Raw genomic sequence first — 17,957 nt, 5'->3', positions numbered from 1 at the left:
ACTTTCCATTCAATGTTTAATTCAAAAGCCAGGGGGGTGGCGATCTTAATAAACAGAAGGGTACAGTTTACAGCCTCTGAGATTAAAGCTGACAAAAACGGGAGGTATTTGGTTGTTGTAGGCACCATGTACAATGTACCCGTCCTCTTAGTCAATGTGTATGCGCCAAATTTTGATAATCCAGGTTTTACAGATGCACTTTTGAGTAGTCTCCCTTCCCTTGATACTCATCTTTTGATATTGGGTGGTGACCTAAACTGTGTTATTGATCCTGCCTTAGATCGTTCGAATCCTCGGACCCTGACCCAATCCTCTATGTCCAAGTCTATTTCTGAGTTTATGTCTCAGAATGGTTTTGTAGATCCCTGGAGGTTTTCTAACCCTACTGCCAGAGCGTACTCTTTCTTTTCTCAGGTACATCAGTCCTTTTCGCGGATTGATTATTTTTTTGTGGACGGTTCCCTTATTCCAAAAGTACTGTCATCTACATATCATCCTATTGTCATTTCCGATCACGCACCACTTAGCGTTGACATCAAGCTCATAGCCCAGTCCTCTTTTTCCTCACCCTGGAGATTTAACTCTTTGTTGCTTTCGGATGAGGGGTTTGTTACCTTTATCAAATCCGCAATTGATGAATTTATGGTGTTTAACGACAGCAATACTGTTACGAGGTCATTGCTTTGGGAATCTCTTAAGGCATATGTGCGTGGGCAAATAATTTCTTTCTCTGCCCATTCCACTAAAAGCCACAAAGCCAAACTTCAAACTTTGACTACACAAATTTGTGACATAGATAGACAGGTTGTTGACAGTCCCACTCCCGATTTGCATAAAAGACGACTTGACTTGCAGACTGAATTTGATTTACTTTCTACGGCAGATGCTGAACGTCTTTTACTTCGTGCGCGTGCGACTTATTATGAATATGGTGATAAGCCCAGAAGGCTTTTGGCCCATCAGTTAAAACGTCAGGCCTCGTCTCGATTAATTTCCCAGATTAAAGATGCGGCAGGCAACTCGGTCTCTGATTCAAAGGAAGTAAACGAGGTGTTTAAGACGTACTATTCCTCCCTATATGAATCTGAATCTGCTGCTGACGCCTCAGAGATGGATTCTTTTTTTAACGGTCTTACAATGCCCACTGTCGATCCTGTTATAGCTGAACAATTAGATGCCCCTCTTAGGCTGGATGAAATTGTGCATGCAATCAAGACCATGCACAATGGTAAGGCACCAGGACCTGACGGGTTTTCAGTTGAATTTTTAAAAACTTTTATAGACAAGTTAGCCCCACTACTTCTTTCAGTGTATAATGAATCTTTTGAACGTGGTCTATTGCCCCCTACATTGTCTCAAGCACTAATTACTGTTCTCTTAAAGAAGGGTAAGGATCCTACGTCTTGCACCTCGTATAGGCCTATTTCACTGCTGAATGTTGATGTTAAAGTCTTGGCTAAAATTTTAGCAATTCGCCTTGAAAAGGTTCTTCCTACTATTATTTCAGATGAACAGAATGGCTTTATTAAAGGCCGCCAGCTGTTCTTTAATGTCCGCACGCTTTTGAATGTCATTCTTTCCCAACACTCAACCACTAATCCAGAAGTAGTTATCTCACTTGATGCTGAGAAAGCTTTCGATCGTGTAGAGTGGAGCTTTCTCTTTGCGGTCTTGCAAAGATTTGGTTTCAAGGACAGATTCATTTCATGGATTCGACTGTTGTACAGGGCACCCCAAGCCAGTGTCTATACAAATGGTGTTTCCTCTGGCTACTTCTCATTGTCACGCGGGACGAGACAGGGTTGCCCCCTGTCCCCCCTACTTTTTGCTATTGTAATTGAACCCCTATCTGTAGCTTTGAAGGCCCTTCCTCATTTTCGTGGTATTTCCCGGTCAGGCCTTGACGTAAAATTGTCTTTATATGCAGATGACCTGCTTCTATATGTTTCTGATCCCTTATCTAGCATACCATCGATTGTGTCTCTACTAAACAAGTTCGGCTCTCTGTCAGGTTACAAAATAAATCTTCTTAAAAGTGAATGTTTCCCCATAAATTCTTTAAGTCTTACACTTAAACAATCTGACATTCCTTTTAGACTTAGCCCTGCTGGCTTTAAATATTTGGGAGTTAACATGACTCGTACTTTGTCTTCTCTATACTCTTCCAATTTCTCCCCTTTAATGACTCAAATTCAATCAGATTTTCAGAGATGGAAATCGCTACCTTTGTCCCTAATTGGTCGGATCAATGCTGTAAAGATGAACATTTTGCCTCGATTGTTATTTCTGTTTCAGAGTATTCCTATATTTTTACCTAAAGCTTTTTTCAAAAAGTTAGACCAGCTAGTTACATCGTTTTTGTGGGGAGGGAAACACCCCAGGGTGAGGAAATCATTATTACAGAGACTGACATTTGATGGTGGTCTTGCCTTGCCTAACTTTTTATTTTACTATTGGTCCTCTCATGTTCACAAATTGACCCATTGGCTTGAATCTCAAGACCTGCTGTGGTGCAAACTGGAACGCCTGTCGTGCACTTCCTCATCCTTAGAAGCTTTATTATTCTCTCCACTACCACTTAAGCCTTCTCATTTCACCCAAAATCCCGTGGTACAGTCTAGTCTAAGGGTCTGGTCACAATTCAGGAGTCATTTTAAGTACATCTCTGCGTCAGTACACATGCCCATCACGCAGAACCATCTGTTTACTCCTGGCCTCATTGATGGTACCTATGTACAGTGGAAGCGTCATGGTATTAATACATTTAAGGATCTCTATAAAGATGGCACTTTCTTAACTTTTTTAGACCTGTGTTCAGAAACAAATCTTCCGGCTACCAATCTATTCCGTTATTTTCAGGCACGGCATTGCACTTCTGCTCTCTTCCCCTCCTACCCTCTTCTCCCAAATGTCCAACCATGGGAGGAATTCTTATCCCTTAAACCCAATAAGAAGTCAATTATATCTTTAATATATAAACAACTTATGGATTTAAATGTCCATTCCGTTGCTAAAATTAGGGGGGCTTGGGAGCAGGAGTTAGGAATAATTTTTTCGGATCAGCAATGGGAGAAAGCAGTATCCAATGTCCGTTATAGTACGTCCTGTGCCAGGTTACAACTCATCCAGTTCAAGGTGTTGTACAGGGTTTACTATTCAAAGTCTCGTCTGTCTGAGATTTACCCACAAGTGATGGATCAGTGTGAGAGATGTCATGCCACCCCATGTGACCTAGGCCATATGTTCTTTCTGTGCCCAAGACTCCATGGCTTCTGGAGTCAGTATTCAGTTATTCTTTCCAAAGCTCTTGGGACCCAAATCTGCATGGACCCTTTTCTAGCTGTTTTTGGGCTTCCAGTCAACACTGGTCTAACCGACCCTACACACTTCAAAATATTAGCCTTTACATCACTTTTGGCTAGACGTTGCATCTTACTCCTTTGGAAATCTTCAAAGCCACCTTCAGTTTCTTTTTGGTTTAGAGATGTGATGTCATCTCTTAAATTGCAAAAGATAGGCCTTGTGGCGAAGGGCAAATACAGAGAATTTTATTCTATCTGGGGCCCCTTCGTGGACTATTGCAAGTCATTAAACGCTCTACCAGCTGATTAATATCATGTCTCCCCCCCCCCCCCCCCCCCCCCCCTTTTTTTTTTTTTCTCTTTCCCCCCTTTTGGGGTTTGTGTTTGTTTTGGGTTTCTTATTAGGTTTTGTTTTGTTTGTTTACTTAAGCGTGTGTGTAGGTGTGCCTGTGTGTGTGTTATTGTGTCTGTTCATGTAAGAAAAACTAAAAAATATGTGAGGGGAACAGATTGTGTTGTCATTGTAAACTACTGTACACTTGTCTCTCAATAAAAATATTAAAAAAAAAAAAAAAAGAGATGGGCGGCCGTCTGCCGTGACCGGTAGGGGGCGAGGGGAGGAAGACGGGACAAAAGCCATGCTGTGGAGGGAAGATCTGAGTTTTTAAGCTGAACAGTCTGTTCACACACTGGCAATAAAAAGTGTTTACTTCATGAAAGAGAGGTAAATAGTGCACCTCCACGGGGAATGTTTGCTACTGTGGCAAATGTTAAACTCTGTTTAGAAGGTTATTGAATTAAATCCCCTCAACTAAATCAGACAGTACTCAACTGTTAGATTTTTACAGGTATCTGTGATCCCTAGGAAGTGAGTCATTCTCTCTTTGGCAATCTTTCCTGTGAAGATACAGCAAGAAAACACCCTGACCTTTTGTGTTTGTGTGTTTGTGATAAAAACCTCTACAAAGCAGACTAATGATTTGTCCTGTATTTTATCCATCTAATGCCGTGCACACAACAAATAACCTTTTTTTCTTTGTGGCTGTATGGTGAAAAAATGCCTCACCTAAAATTGTCCTCTTGCACTGCTCACAGAAGATAGGACGTCGCCTTCTGTCTGCACTAATTAGACTAATGAGTGCCAATCACACATCAAAGGAGATGCCCGGGGAGGAAGAGTGTTTCTATATTTGGACCTTCTCAGTGTGATGAATACGCCAGGAGACCGTCCAAACAAGCAAATCAGGATGATAACATTTTAATTTAAAAAAACCTACAAAAAAAGGATGAGCTTTCTTGGAGCTCGCAACAAAACAATTATCGCCTGCTTACAAATTCATTGAATCTACCTTTAAGCTGAAACATGTTTTTTCTTATTGTGTTTTTTTTCTCTTTATTTGTGTTCCTGTGTGAATCTGTTACAATTTCAGGTACATCCAGAACTCACAGCCCTACCTGAACAACATGACAGCGGTGGGCTGCATGATGGCGCTCGCTGCTGTGTTCCCGCTGGGGATTGATGGTCACCATGTCCAGAAGTCTCAGTTCCCCGTCGTCTGCCAGGTAACAAAGAAAACTGTTAACTTGTTATTTTCTGTTTTATCGCGAGAGTACGGTTGCCCGCGAAGTGTTGTTGTTGTGGTCCGTATGTAAAATGGCGGAACGAATAAAAGCGCTGTGAATGAGAGTACAACGTCGTGTCTTTTGAGTTAACATTGGTAGCAGAGGATGGTTTCCAATTACAAAGTACCACCAAAGCTTGATGAAGCCAGGCCATACGAATGCTGGAAGAATGAAGTCAATATCTGGAGACGGGTTACGGAGCTGGATAAAAAGAAACAGGCACTCGCGGTGGCGCTGGGCCTCGAGGGAAGAGCCAGAGAAACGGCCATGGAGATACCCGCGGAAGATTTAGACAAAGATGACGGTATGGAAATACTACTTGCAAAACTTGACGCGGTGTTTCAGAGAGAAGAGAAAGACCGCGCTTATGAAGCCTACTCGTGTTTTGACTCCATTGCAAAGAACCACAGCGTGTCCATGGCAGACTACATTATAGACTTTGAACAGCGTTATAACCGGATGAAAAAGTACAACATGACGCTGCCTGACGCTGTGCTAGCATTTAAGCTTCTAGATACAGCTTGTCTTGATGAGAAAAGTCGACAGCTTGCACTGACAGCGTGCACGGACTTAACGTTTGCGTCTATGAAGTCTGCACTGAAACGGATTTTCGGAGGGAAAGTAACCGGAGTTTTCAGCGGAATTCAACTGAACCAAGAAGCAGTTTTCCTTACGGAACAAAAAGGTCCCAAATACAAACGAAACAACGGTACTTCGTCGCGGAGTGGACAGCGACAACCACTACAAGGTACCAACCCACTTGACAAGTTTGGCAAGCGAACAAGATGTGCTATTTGTCAGAGCACTTACCACTGGGCGAAAGACTGTCCTCATGGTAATGGTGACCAAGTAAAGCTAACTGAAGATGGGAAAGTGGAGGAGTGTAACATTACTTTGTACACTAAAGCCTCAATGACAGACTCTGAAATCTTCCTGACTGAGGCACTGGGGTCAGCCATTATTGATACTGCATGTACACGTACAGTTTGTGGTCAGAAGTGGCTAGATAGTTACATGCGTGACCTCAGCCAAGGCCAAGTAAACAAGCTGTTGCAATCAGAAACCCCCAGCTCCAGACCATTTCGCTTTGGGGATGGTATTGTAGTGTATTCCAGCAGAAAAGTGAAACTTCCAGCAAAAATTGGACAAACAAAATGTGACATTGAAAGTGAAGTAGTTCCTGTTGACATTCCACTACTACTGAGCAAAACATCTCTCAAGAAAGCAGGGACTGTTCTAGACATGGAGAATGACAGTGTTGTCATGTTCAAGCAGCCTGTTCCCCTAGAGCTCACTAGTTCGGGACACTATTGTGTGGACATTAGAGATGAAAATACTACAGAAAGCTGCAATGAAAATGAAGTTCTCATGGTAACTGCTGAAATGTCTACAAAAGAGAAACAGAAAGTCCTTGTGAAACTTCATAAGCAGTTTGGTCATGCATCTGCAGAGAGGATATTGAGGCTCATCCAAAGCTCTGGCAATACAGATAAACAATGTGCAGTTATTCTACAAGAGATAGTTCGTGACTGTGACATTTGTCAGAAATATTGCAAAACCAAGCCGAGACCTGCTGTTGGTCTACCCCTGGCTTCTGAGTATAATGAGACAGTAGCGATGGATCTACATGAGCTGGAGCCCAATGTGTGGTACCTTCACATCATCGACCACTTCACACGCTTCAGTGCTGGCAGCATCGTAAAGACAAAGAAAGCTGCAGAGATCGTCAACTCCTTCATTCACACCTGGATAAGCATTCACGGTGCCCCCAGACGGCTCTACACAGACAACGGCGGAGAGTTCAACAACACAGACATTCGGGACATGGCTGAAAACTTCAACATTGAGGTAAAAACAACGGCGGGGTATAGTCCCTGGAGCAACGGACTACTGGAGAGACATAACATGACACTTACAGAAATCCTCCTGAAGGTAAAAAAGGAACGAGGATGTGACTGGCACACTGCGCTAGACTGGGCCCTTATGGCCAAAAACAGTATGCTTAATGTACATGGTTATAGTCCACATCAACTTGTGTTTGGCCAAAACCCCAACCTTCCTTCTGTGTTGATGGATAAGCCACCTGCCTTAGAGGGCACAACTGTAAGTGCAAGAGTAGCTGAACATATCTCAGCATTACATGCTTCCAGGAAAGCATTTACTGAGGCAGAGTGTTCAGAAAGGATCAGGAGAGCACTACGCAAACAACTTAGGCCTACAGATGACAAATATGAGGCAGGAGATAAAGTATACTACAAACGAGTCGACTGTACAGAGTGGAAGGGTCCAGGTGTAGTTATTGGGCAGGATGGAACTGTTGTATTTGTAAGACATGGGGGGACTCTTGTAAGAGTACACCAGTCAAGATTGACTAAAGTGGATTCACGGACTGGAGATAAACAAATATCACACAGTACTACTGATGATGACAACAAAGACGCAGTTGAAAATGATGACACTGACACACCCGATGGGGAACAGAGTATTAGTGAGGAAGAAGACATCACTATTGACAGAGAAACTAACACTACAGAAAACATGTCTGTCACACACACTACAGAAAACATGTCTGTCACACAAACTGCAAATGAGCCCTCTACACCCACTGATCATGTCTCTGCAAATGTAAAGTTAAGATCAGGACAGCTGATTGCTTTTACCAACAGAGACAACGGTGTTCAACACACAGCCAGAGTGCTAGGCAGAGCGGGAAAAGCAAAAGGGCAATACAAAAACTGGTACAATGTGCAATATCTTGAGCATGATGGTAGTGAAGGTGAAAAGAAAGCTGTAGACATGTCACTTGTTGATGGTCTTTGCACTGAAGCTGAAAACAGAGATGCAGATGTACTCATAACAAAAGATATTTCCTTTGATTCTGCTAAGCAGCAGGAGATTGAGAGCTGGCAAAGTAATGGTGTGTTTGATGAAGTGAAAGACCTGGGTCAAAAATGTGTGTCTACTAGATGGGTCTGTACACTCAAAGAAACTACTAATGGTGTTGTCCCAAAGGCTCGACTTGTGGCACGGGGGTTTGAAGAGGTAAATACTAAAGAACTACAGAAAGACTCTCCAACATGTGCGTCTGAGTCCCTCAGACTGGTGCTAGCTGTGATATGTCAAAACAAGTGGAGAGTAAATTCAATGGACATTAAATCTGCCTTCTTGCAGGGAATGCAACTGTCAAGAGACATCTATCTTCGTCCCCCACCTGAAGCTGGCAAGGACAATGTTCTATGGAAACTGAAAAAGTGTGTTTATGGACTTGCAGATGCTTCACTTTATTGGTACAATAAGGTCAAAGACATTATGCTCAAAACTGGTGGTAAAATATCACAGGTTGATCCTGCAGTGTTCTATTGGCAGAATGAACAATCTGAGGTTACAGGAGTGCTTGCATGTCACGTTGATGATTTCCTTTGGGCTGGTTCAAGTCACTTTGCAACTCATATCATTCCTGTACTGAAATCTACCTTCCTTGTGGGCCGTGAAGAACATGACAGCTTTTCTTATGTTGGTATGGACATTTTTACAGTTAATGATGTAATAGAGGTGCATCAACAACTTTACATTGACAACCTACAACCGGTTCAGCTACAAGCAGCACGGGCTGTACAGAGGGAGGCTCCCTTAAGTGAAACAGAACGTGAGCAACTCAGGTCAAAAATAGGACAGATTTTGTGGGTTGCCAAACAAACAAGGCCTGATGTTATGTTTGACACATGTAGCCTTGGATCTAATATCAAAGATGCAACTGTACAGTCTATTCATGAAGTGAACAAAGTTATCCGTAAACTTAAGGCAGAGAAAGTGACTCTTAAGTTTCAGCACTTGGGTAACAGTGAGGATCTGGCATTGGTTGTTTTCAGTGATGCTTCATTTGGCAACCTTCCTGATGGCGGTACTCAAGGAGGGGCATTAATCGTCCTTATGGGTAAAGGAGGAAAGTTTTGTCCTCTCTTCTGGCAGTCTAAAAAAATCAGGCGCGTGGTCAGAAGTACACTGGCAGGAGAAACTCTTGCCATGTCAGATGGAATAGACAGTGCTGTCTTCCTGGCAACACTTTTTTCTGAGCTTACAACTGGTAACACTGGTCTAAACGCTCTTCCTTTGATCTGTGTAACTGATAATCATTCCTTGTTTGATGCACTCAAGTCTACTAAGCAGGTTACAGAGAAGAGACTGAGGCTAGAAATGAGCAGCATTAAAGAGCTCATACAAGCCAAGAAAATCAGACAGGTTTGTTGGTCAGATTCAAAATCTCAACTTGCTGATTGTCTGACGAAAAAGGGAGTTTCACCTTTAACCCTTCTAAAGGCGCTAGATGAAGGACTCTGGATACTGTAATCCTTTGTCTACAAAGTTGTCTTTGCATTCAAATGTACCATTGTTTATTGTGTGCAATGATAGTATGCTTTAAGTAAAGCAAAGCACTTTTGAAATGTTTTTTTTGTTTATATAAATATATACATATATGTATACAAATGTTTACTGGGGTGTGTTTATACTCTTATTTTATTTTTTTAAGAAAGAGGGAGATTGTTAACTTGTTATTTTCTGTTTTATCGCGAGAGTACGGTTGCCCGCGAAGTGTTGTTGTTGTGGTCCGTATGTAAAATGGCGGAACGAATAAAAGCGCTGTGAATGAGAGTACAACGTCGTGTCTTTTGAGTTAACAAAAACGACACAGGGAGGGAAGGGCAAGTAGTAGCCAGAAGTGAAGAGGAGTAATCGTGTTATTGTAGCTACAAATATATTTTTCTAGTGATGTGATACCAGTAGCTGAGAACTTGATAAGCATCAACAAGACACATTATTGGACTGAAAAATGAGGCCAAAAACTTTCTTGAGTGGCTCCAAAAGTAAAACAATCCTCATGGACTTTAAATGCCCAACTTTATATCAGAAGTGCACAAAAGTAGCTCAGGACTCTATAGTTAATTTACAGCTTCATAACTGTATGTGTGAGGGGTGCAGGGGATATATATTTTTAATGTTCCTTTTATTAAGGCTTAAAGTTCACGTGTGCTTTGACAGACGGGTCGATGTTTCCTCTAGAAGCTGTTACACTTCTCCTCAGCTCACTGGAGTTGCAGAATTGAATTGTTTGAGGGTGCTTTGCATTGTTGCTTCTTTTTAGAGCAGACCAGTAATTTGGGTTGCCGTGCGTGTAATTTTTAATAACAGAGCTTCCAAGAATGTGCTCTATTTTTGGTGAGTGAAATTCTGTTTTAATGTGTGATACTTTTCCAGGTGATGTACTCAGGGAGGAGTGAAAAGTGAAACCAACATGAAGTGGTTTTTTTCTTCAGGCCCTGTGTGTTCTTGTTAAAAAGGGGGGAAAAATCACTCATCTTCCTCACAAAATGAACTGAGTCTCACCTCCTTCAGTCAGAGACATCGATAGAGGAACAGGTGATAAACGTATGGACAGAATAAAAAACAATCAATAAAAACAAAATTCAGCTGGGATGCTATAGTTAATCCAACACATCACCCTGCTAGCATAAAAATTACTTGGTTGGTTTAAGAATATTTTAATTCTGATTGTTGATAACAATGTGAAACTAGTTAGTAGGTTAGTAGTGTCAGGACACGGCCACTTTATTTGGCACACCTGTTTAACTGTTCACTAAGACAAATATCTAATAAGCCAATCATGTGGCAGCAGTGCATAGCCAAGGTGACCTGCTGAAGTTCAGACTGAGCATCAGAAAGGTTGTTGGTGCCAGATGGACTGGTCTGTGTTTCACAAACTGCTGATCTACGGGGATTTTCCTACATAATGTCTTAGATTAGAACTTAGATAGAACTTTATTAATCCCTCGGGTGGGTTCCTCTGGGAAATTCGATTTCCAAAAAAGCACAGCACCGACAGAAGTTACAGAGTTATACACACACACATATATATAAATACAGAGACAATATAAATAAAATATACGAAGGGGATAAATAGAATAAATAGGAATAAAAATACAAGTGAATTGCACATTTCAAGTATTGAGGTCTATTGCACCGTTGACTATTTACAAAAGTATTGCACAAAAGGTATTGCACAGTGAGGTGAAGAGGCACTACAGCTTAGTTGTTCCCCCCTCCTTTGTCCTCCTGTTTCCTGTCTCCCCTCCCTCTCCCCTCCAGAGAGGAGTTAAACAGTCTGATGGCGTGTGGGACAAAGGAGTTTTTAAGTCTGTTAGTTCTTGTCTTTGGGAGAAGCAACCTGTCACTGAACAGACTCTTCTGGTTGTTAATGGCCGTGTGCAGAGGATGCCCAGCATTGTCCATAATGTCCATCAGTTTCTTTAATGTCCTTTTCTCTGCCACTGTCACCAGAGTGTCCAGCTTCATGCCGACCACAGAGCTAGCCTTCCTGATCAGTTTCTCCAGCCTGGATGATCCTTCTTTGCTGTGCTGCTCCCCCAGCACACCACAGCATAGAAAAGTACTCCAGCAACCACCAACTGGTAAAACATCCTCAGGAGCTTCCTGCAGATGTTAAAAGACCTCAGCCTCCTGAGGAAGTACAGTCGGCTTTGGGCTTTTTTATACAGGTGCTCTGTGTTGCATGACCAGTCCAGTTTATTGTCCACCCACAGCCCGAGGTACTTGTACTTGTTGACCACCTCCACCTCCTCCCCCTCTATCTGAACCGGTAAGGTTTGTAAGGTTTACAAAATGTTCTGAAAAAGAGAAAACTCAGTGAGCAGCAGTTCTCTGGGTGAAAATGCCTTGATGATGCCAGAGGTCAGAGGAGAATGGCCAGACTCCTTGGAGCTGATAGGAAGGCAACGTAGACTCGAATCGCTACAATCAAGTTACGTGGAAAAGCATCTCTGGATGCACAACACATCGAATTGAACAGAATCCCAGTAGAACAGGGCACAGTCCATTTATCAGTCTCACGGCTTGTGCAAAGAACCCTTCCAGCATCCTGGTGGTTCTCCAGCTGATGCTCCTGTACCTCTTGCCAGACGGCAGGAGGGAGAACAGGCCATGGGAGGGGTGGTGGGGGTCTCTGATGATGGAGATAGCTCTGCGTATGCAGCGCTGTTTGTAGATCTCCTCCAGTGATGAGAGAGGGGCACCAACAATCCTCCTGGCAGTCTTAACTATCCTATTAAGTTAACGCTTCTCGCAGGACTTGCAGCTGCCAAACCAAGCTGTAAAACCTTGTGTCAGGATGTTTTCAATGGTGCCTCTGTAGAAAGTTGTGAGGTGAAGTGTGGAGAGTCCTGCTTTTCTGAGGGAGTACGAAAGGGAGGATGACAGAAGAGCTCTGAGATTTAATGCATGCACAGCAGCGGCTGAGAACAAGGCGGCAAGAAGATGATTGGACTAGAGCAATGATGTCAGCACCGAGTTTGACAGCGCGGGAAAGCGAAAGTGATTTAAATAATAGACTAGCAGCAGATGAGTGATTACAGATCTGCATTAATCTTGCGTACAAGCTTCATAGTGGAAAAACGTCGCTTGCTCTGAGAAGGTAGTTTCAGAATTTGGTAAAAACAACATGAAAGCATGGATCCATTTGGTGTCGTATCAACAGTTCAGGCTGTCGGTGGTGTAAAGGTGTGCTAATATTTTCTTACTGGGGAAGCGGTCACCAGATCGATCCAGTCAGTGCAATAGAGCACCTTTGTGCTGTGGTGGAACAGGAGATTCACATCATGGATGTGCAGCCAACTTTTTTAACTGAGTGATGCTGTCGTGTCAGTATGGTCCAAAACCTCAGAGGAACGTTTCAGGCTCGCTTGTTGAATCAATGCCATGAAGAATTGAAACCAACCTGTTACCAGCAAGGTGTAACTAATTAAATGGCCTGCAGGTATTTTCTCTGTCTTTGAGGATCAAGGGGGAAAAAAACACTTTTTGTCCAGAAGACGGTTTTTGTTATACAGTGCAAGTGGACTAATAACGTGCTCTTTGGGTGTGCATGTGTTATTTTTGTTGAATTACCTTTCACAGGTTATAAATAGGGTGTCACATGGTTTAAATAGCTTTTCCCTCTCTTGTTTCAGCATTTAATTAAAGCTGTCATGTTGCTGCGTGCACACAGGGAAGTGAATTACACAGATATAGTTTTAGTGGCTCAGGGGGTTGGGAAGCATATCTGTAACCGGAAGGTTGCCGGTTCGATCCCCGGGCTCTCTGTCCTGGTCGTTGTGTCCTTGGGCAAGACACTTTACCCTACTTGCCTACTGGTGTTGGCCAGAGGGGCCGATGGCGCGATATGGCAGCCTCGCTTCTGTCAGTCTGCCCCAGAGCAGCTGTGGCTACAACTGTAGCTGCCTCCACCAGTGTGTGGATGTGAGAGTGAATGAATAGTGGCATTGTAAAGCGCTTTGGGTGCCTTGAAAAGCGCTATATAAATCCAATCCATTATTAGTCCCAGATCCTCCAGGATCCTCTTTGGAAAGTTTTACATAGTTTCTGGAAACATGAATTGGAAGTGACTGGTCCAGCTGCATGAGCTCTCAAATCAGGATTGTTTATATGCATCTGTTTAACACATTTGCTTATGTTTTTGCACTTTTCAGATACAGCTGTCAGGTTTAGTAAAGCTCTACCCTTCTGTGAAATTGTGTCTACTTTAAGCAAGCCCACGTTTAGGTGTCATGACGCACGGACAGCTGTGATATTCGTCGCCTGTGGCACGCGCACACCTGCAAACCAGACAGCAGTCAGCTCAGGGTTTTGATCGTGCTTATTTAGCGCATGAAAGACGACCAAAGTTTAAACACTGTCAAAATTCATTAAGCGTTTGAAATGATTTTGGCATTCGTTGTTGCGGCCACGACTTTCTGGGTGTCGGGATGGCACAGACGATGGGATCCCAGCGCTAATGAGGAGTGGGAGTATGTCTCTGTCACCCATGTCGAGCCTTTGTGTAGCAGGCGGAGATTTCCATTTCTGTCGCTTCTCTGCTCTTTGTCCCTGTCCAGTTATTCCCTCTCATGCTTTGTTCTGCCTCTCTCTTGCACTCTGCCTCTGACCTTCTTCTCCTTTTTTCTGTTCCTGCAATCTCGCCATCTCTTGGGATTCATATTATCTCTCCCCTACTATTGCCCGCTCTCTGCATCTCACCTTGTCATCTATCTTTTTTGCACCCCATACTTTACTCTCCCACTCTCCCCTTATATATCTATCAGTGTGTCTGTCTACCCCCATTCTCTCATTCTCCTTTTTTCTTTTGTTCATCTCACCCTCTCTGCTACTCTCCTCTTGCTAACTCGTCCCTCTCCTCCTATTGTGGATGTGTTGGATTTTAAAGAATGAAAACACAGAGCCATATACAGCTTTAATGGGATTTTCTTTCCATTAAGATAAAGATTTTGTTTGTTTCGTTGTTATTTAATAATGGCCGTGTTGGAATTCTTAACAAGCATCACTTAACTCAAACGTCCCCATGCAGCACAAAGGCACCGATCTCCATATATGAAAGATGCAAATACAGAAAATTTGTCATTATTTTATTTAGTGCTTTAATTCAATCCAGTTTTCTTTATATAAGCAAAAGATCTCAACAGTAGTCGTCTCGAGGTGCTTTATATTGTAAAATAAATACCCTACAATCAAGCTAGCACTTGGTGACAGTGGGAAGAAAAAACTTCCCTTTAACAGGAAGAAAACTGATAGACTGCAACAGCAATCTGGTTTATATGTTTGTGTACTTGAACACAAAGTTGCAACTATTTCACATTTTTCCAACAGACTGGGATTCTTCTGTGGTTCTAGTTGGTAAGTTTAATACTGGTCATAGTGTTTAAGCTGCTCTGTGCTATGCTCGAGATAGGGCTGCTCGATTATGGCAAAAATGATAATCAGGATTATTTTCACTGAAATTGAGATCTCGATTATTTGACGATATTTATTTAACAATAACAATGTGTTGAATAATGACTTTAAAAAATAATATAAAATAGTGTGCAAATACTGATAACAGTGCAAATGTTTGCAATATAAAAAATAAATGAAAAATGTGAACATCTATGTTTAGTGAACTTTGCAGTGTTGCTCTGTGGTGCAGCTACGACACTGTTGCAAAGTTTACACACTGTGTCTACTTGATCCACGTCTGACTCCACGAACCCATAATGTTTCCACACCACTGAAGTTTTTTTACCTGTCTTTTCAACCAACAGCAGTCACTCTCCTCTCCAAATTACTTCTGCTTAGCTTTCCGAGCTTCCCTCGGGTCCTCTTAATCAGCGGTCCCCAACCCCCGGGCCTTGGACCGGTACTGGTCCGTCAGTCTTTGGTACCGGGCCGCGAGAGTTGAGGCTCAGGTGTGAAATGTATGCTTTTCAGGGTTTTTATCGGTTTTCAGCGTTATTTTGTTATCGTTTTTATCGTTTACTCGGTTTTCCTGGGTCTTTTCATGTGTGTTATGAATAAATTTTCTTTTTTTCGGTACCAGTACTAGTTTTATTTTGTTGTATTTATCCGCGACACCTTAAAGGCCGGTCCATGAAAATATTGTCGGGCATAAACCGGTCCGTGGCGCAAAAAACTTTGGAGACTGCTGGTGTAGGGGGCTTTCCTCTCAACACTGCTGGAGATTCATTCACAATTAAAGGCAGTGTGGCTACCGCAGCACCCTGCAGAGGCACACTGACCTCTCTGGTTTGAGCTGGATGGAAGCATCATTACTCTGAAAGCAGAACAATGAACAAAAACAGCAACTGTAGGCTCAGTGACGGCTGTTTGAGCTGTTTTCAAACATTATGGAAACCTAAAAGGTGCATCTGGATCTGACATTAGCCATATTAGTCCTTAAGCTTTCCCGAGTACAAAATCTGCGTGATACTCGGTTGCGTCAGCGCGAATAACAAAAATAGACAAATATAAATAAAATAACGCTCTAAAAGTAAGTGGGACTATTTCCTTTAAGTACTATGTGAAAAAGGACTAGTTTGATTATAATTCTGAGGTGATTATCTCAAGCGGCATCAGATCCTGTGACCTCCACCATTACCGACCTAAACCCAGCTGAGATGGGATGAACTGAAGCGCAGAGTGAAGGAAGAGCAGTCAATAAGTGGTCTATGTATGAAAACTTCTGTTTGGAAATGTTCATTAAGCTAGTTAAGAGAGTGAAGAGTGCAAAGATTACACTAAAAATTGGCTGCTTCAAAGAATCTCTTTGAAGTTTTTTCTTTTTAACTTGTGATATAATTCAAATGTGCTGCTCAATAGCTTTTTTCTTAAAGTGTATAAAATCTAAAAGTAATGAAAAACCTGTGAATGAGTAAACATGTCCAAACTTTGCCGTATCCTTGAATAAAGGTATTTTAAAATGAAAATCCTCTCCTCGAGCCTAATCCTCTCATTCCTCCTTCTCTACTCCACTTTTGCTCCTCTCTGTTCTCCTGCAGTTCCGCCTGTGGCTCCTCGGCCTCGGCTTTAGCCTGGCGTACGGCAGCATGTTCACCAAGATCTGGTGGGTCCACACCCTCTTCACCAAGAAGGATGAGAAGAAGGAGAAGAAGAAGGTGAGCAGGATGGAGGCGGAGAGGAATCGAGGGCGGTTGGGATTAGCCTCTCGGGCATCTCCGGAGAGCAGAGAAAGGATGGGATGGCGGGCACAGGCCACGCGGCGTGTGTGGCACCGGCTGATAAAAAAGTTCTTTAAAAAAAACTGTGCAGCCTTCGTAGTAACATAAGCTTCTGAGGGGCGAGCGTTGCATCATCCACTAGCAGAGAGCACGGATAAGGGTTGGACACACACTGATACAGATACTGTACACGTAAAGCACACATGGAGACGAAAGAGTCTGAGCTCCCGATTCCCTCGTCATCACATTTGTTTGCATGCTGGAGCAGAGTTTGTATCTAGTTCTGTGTTTGTGTTAGTTTTTACCCTCTTTAAAGATAGTGTATCCTGCAGCCAGTAAGATATTGCCAGTCTGTGATGTGTTGTGGGAATTTCTAAGACCTAATCAGAAGAATAAGAGATTAAGCCATTTATGGAATATTTATGAATATGGATGAGTATTAAAGTTCAATGCAGAAATCCAGCCTTCGGGGCTTTATTATTTGAGCCAAAGCAGAACGAATCAGGTTGACTTTCAGTTCTCTTCCTGTCCACAGAAGGGCAATTTGCCAGAGAGCTCAGTGAGAGTATTTAAAGAAACTTTCACAAATGGAGGGGACAATGGGCGCTTTTCAAGTCATTTTTCATGCAACTCAAGTGAAGAGGCGGCCCAGGACTGTGTAATGTGTTTTCTTCTTTATTTTATTCTTCAGTTTTGGTTGTTCCACGCTTGAATGGCTGTTACAATGTTGGAGGTGCTGTGCGTGAGCCAGCATGGCTGAAGTTAAAAAAAAAAGCTGGAGAGAGGGGGGAGCAAAGTGGGAAAGCTCATTTTTGTTGCTTGTTTTTCGGTTACGGCTTTATTGCTTCCATTATAGCTCAAGTAAAGAATAATAGAATTGATAGCGCTCGCTTCCACACGAAAGCAGTGTCATCTCAGTTTGTATAAACGATGATTTCAGGTGCAAATACGGGCTCTGTAGCCGCACACAAACTCCTGCTGCTTCTGAAAACGCACACTCTCTCAAGACACACATTCGGAGAGACAATTCGTGCCCAGTCATCCAGAAATCACAAGGACGCCTGTCGCATTATTTGTCCTGGTAGTTTGTCTTTGTTTGCGGACCAGCTCGTGATGCCCTTGGATAGTGATGACTCTTGTGTTTCTGTTTGTGTGTCTCTGTCTCCGACTCACACAGCAACACTTGGAGCCGTGGAAACTCTACGCAACGGTCGGGGTGCTGCTGGCTATCGACTTCCTGTCACTCATGATCTGGCAGATTGTGGATCCTCTGCACATTACTAAGGAGGTAGAGTACTAGAGACAGATGAGATCATTTGTGTGTCACCGCCCGTTTGCACAGACTGTGCAGCCACAGCCATCAGTCAGAAACGCAGTAATGAGACGCTCGGTCGCGACTGAAGAATTGTTCTTTCATTTGGATTCATCTTGACTCAAAGAGCACAGTTTGAACCAGGGATAAATATCATGTTTAAGC

The 17,957-nt window shown here is 42.8% G+C and overlaps 1 protein-coding gene across 4 annotated transcripts in view; it reads left to right on the top strand.

The window, feature by feature from the left end:
- The window catches only part of gabbr1a (gamma-aminobutyric acid (GABA) B receptor, 1a), a 141,341-nt gene that overhangs the window by 105,967 nt on the left and 17,417 nt on the right, over positions 1–17,957 (top strand). For all 4 annotated transcript variants that reach the window (XR_013973533.1, XM_080897364.1, XM_080897362.1 and 1 more), the window contains 3 exons: positions 4,733–4,865; positions 16,301–16,417; positions 17,658–17,768. Coding sequence is in view for 3 of the 4 variants with exons in the window: in XM_080897364.1 (XP_080753490.1) it covers positions 4,733–4,865; positions 16,301–16,417; positions 17,658–17,768 (361 nt within the window). In the remaining variant the exon portion in view is untranslated. The remainder of the gene's footprint in view (positions 1–4,732; positions 4,866–16,300; positions 16,418–17,657; positions 17,769–17,957) is intronic.

This window comes from Rhamphochromis sp. 'chilingali', assembly GCF_963969265.1.
Source record: "Rhamphochromis sp. 'chilingali' genome assembly, chromosome: 11".
Lineage (NCBI taxonomy): Eukaryota > Metazoa > Chordata > Actinopteri > Cichliformes > Cichlidae > Rhamphochromis > Rhamphochromis sp. 'chilingali'.
This window is presented reverse-complemented; position numbering and strand designations above follow the sequence as displayed.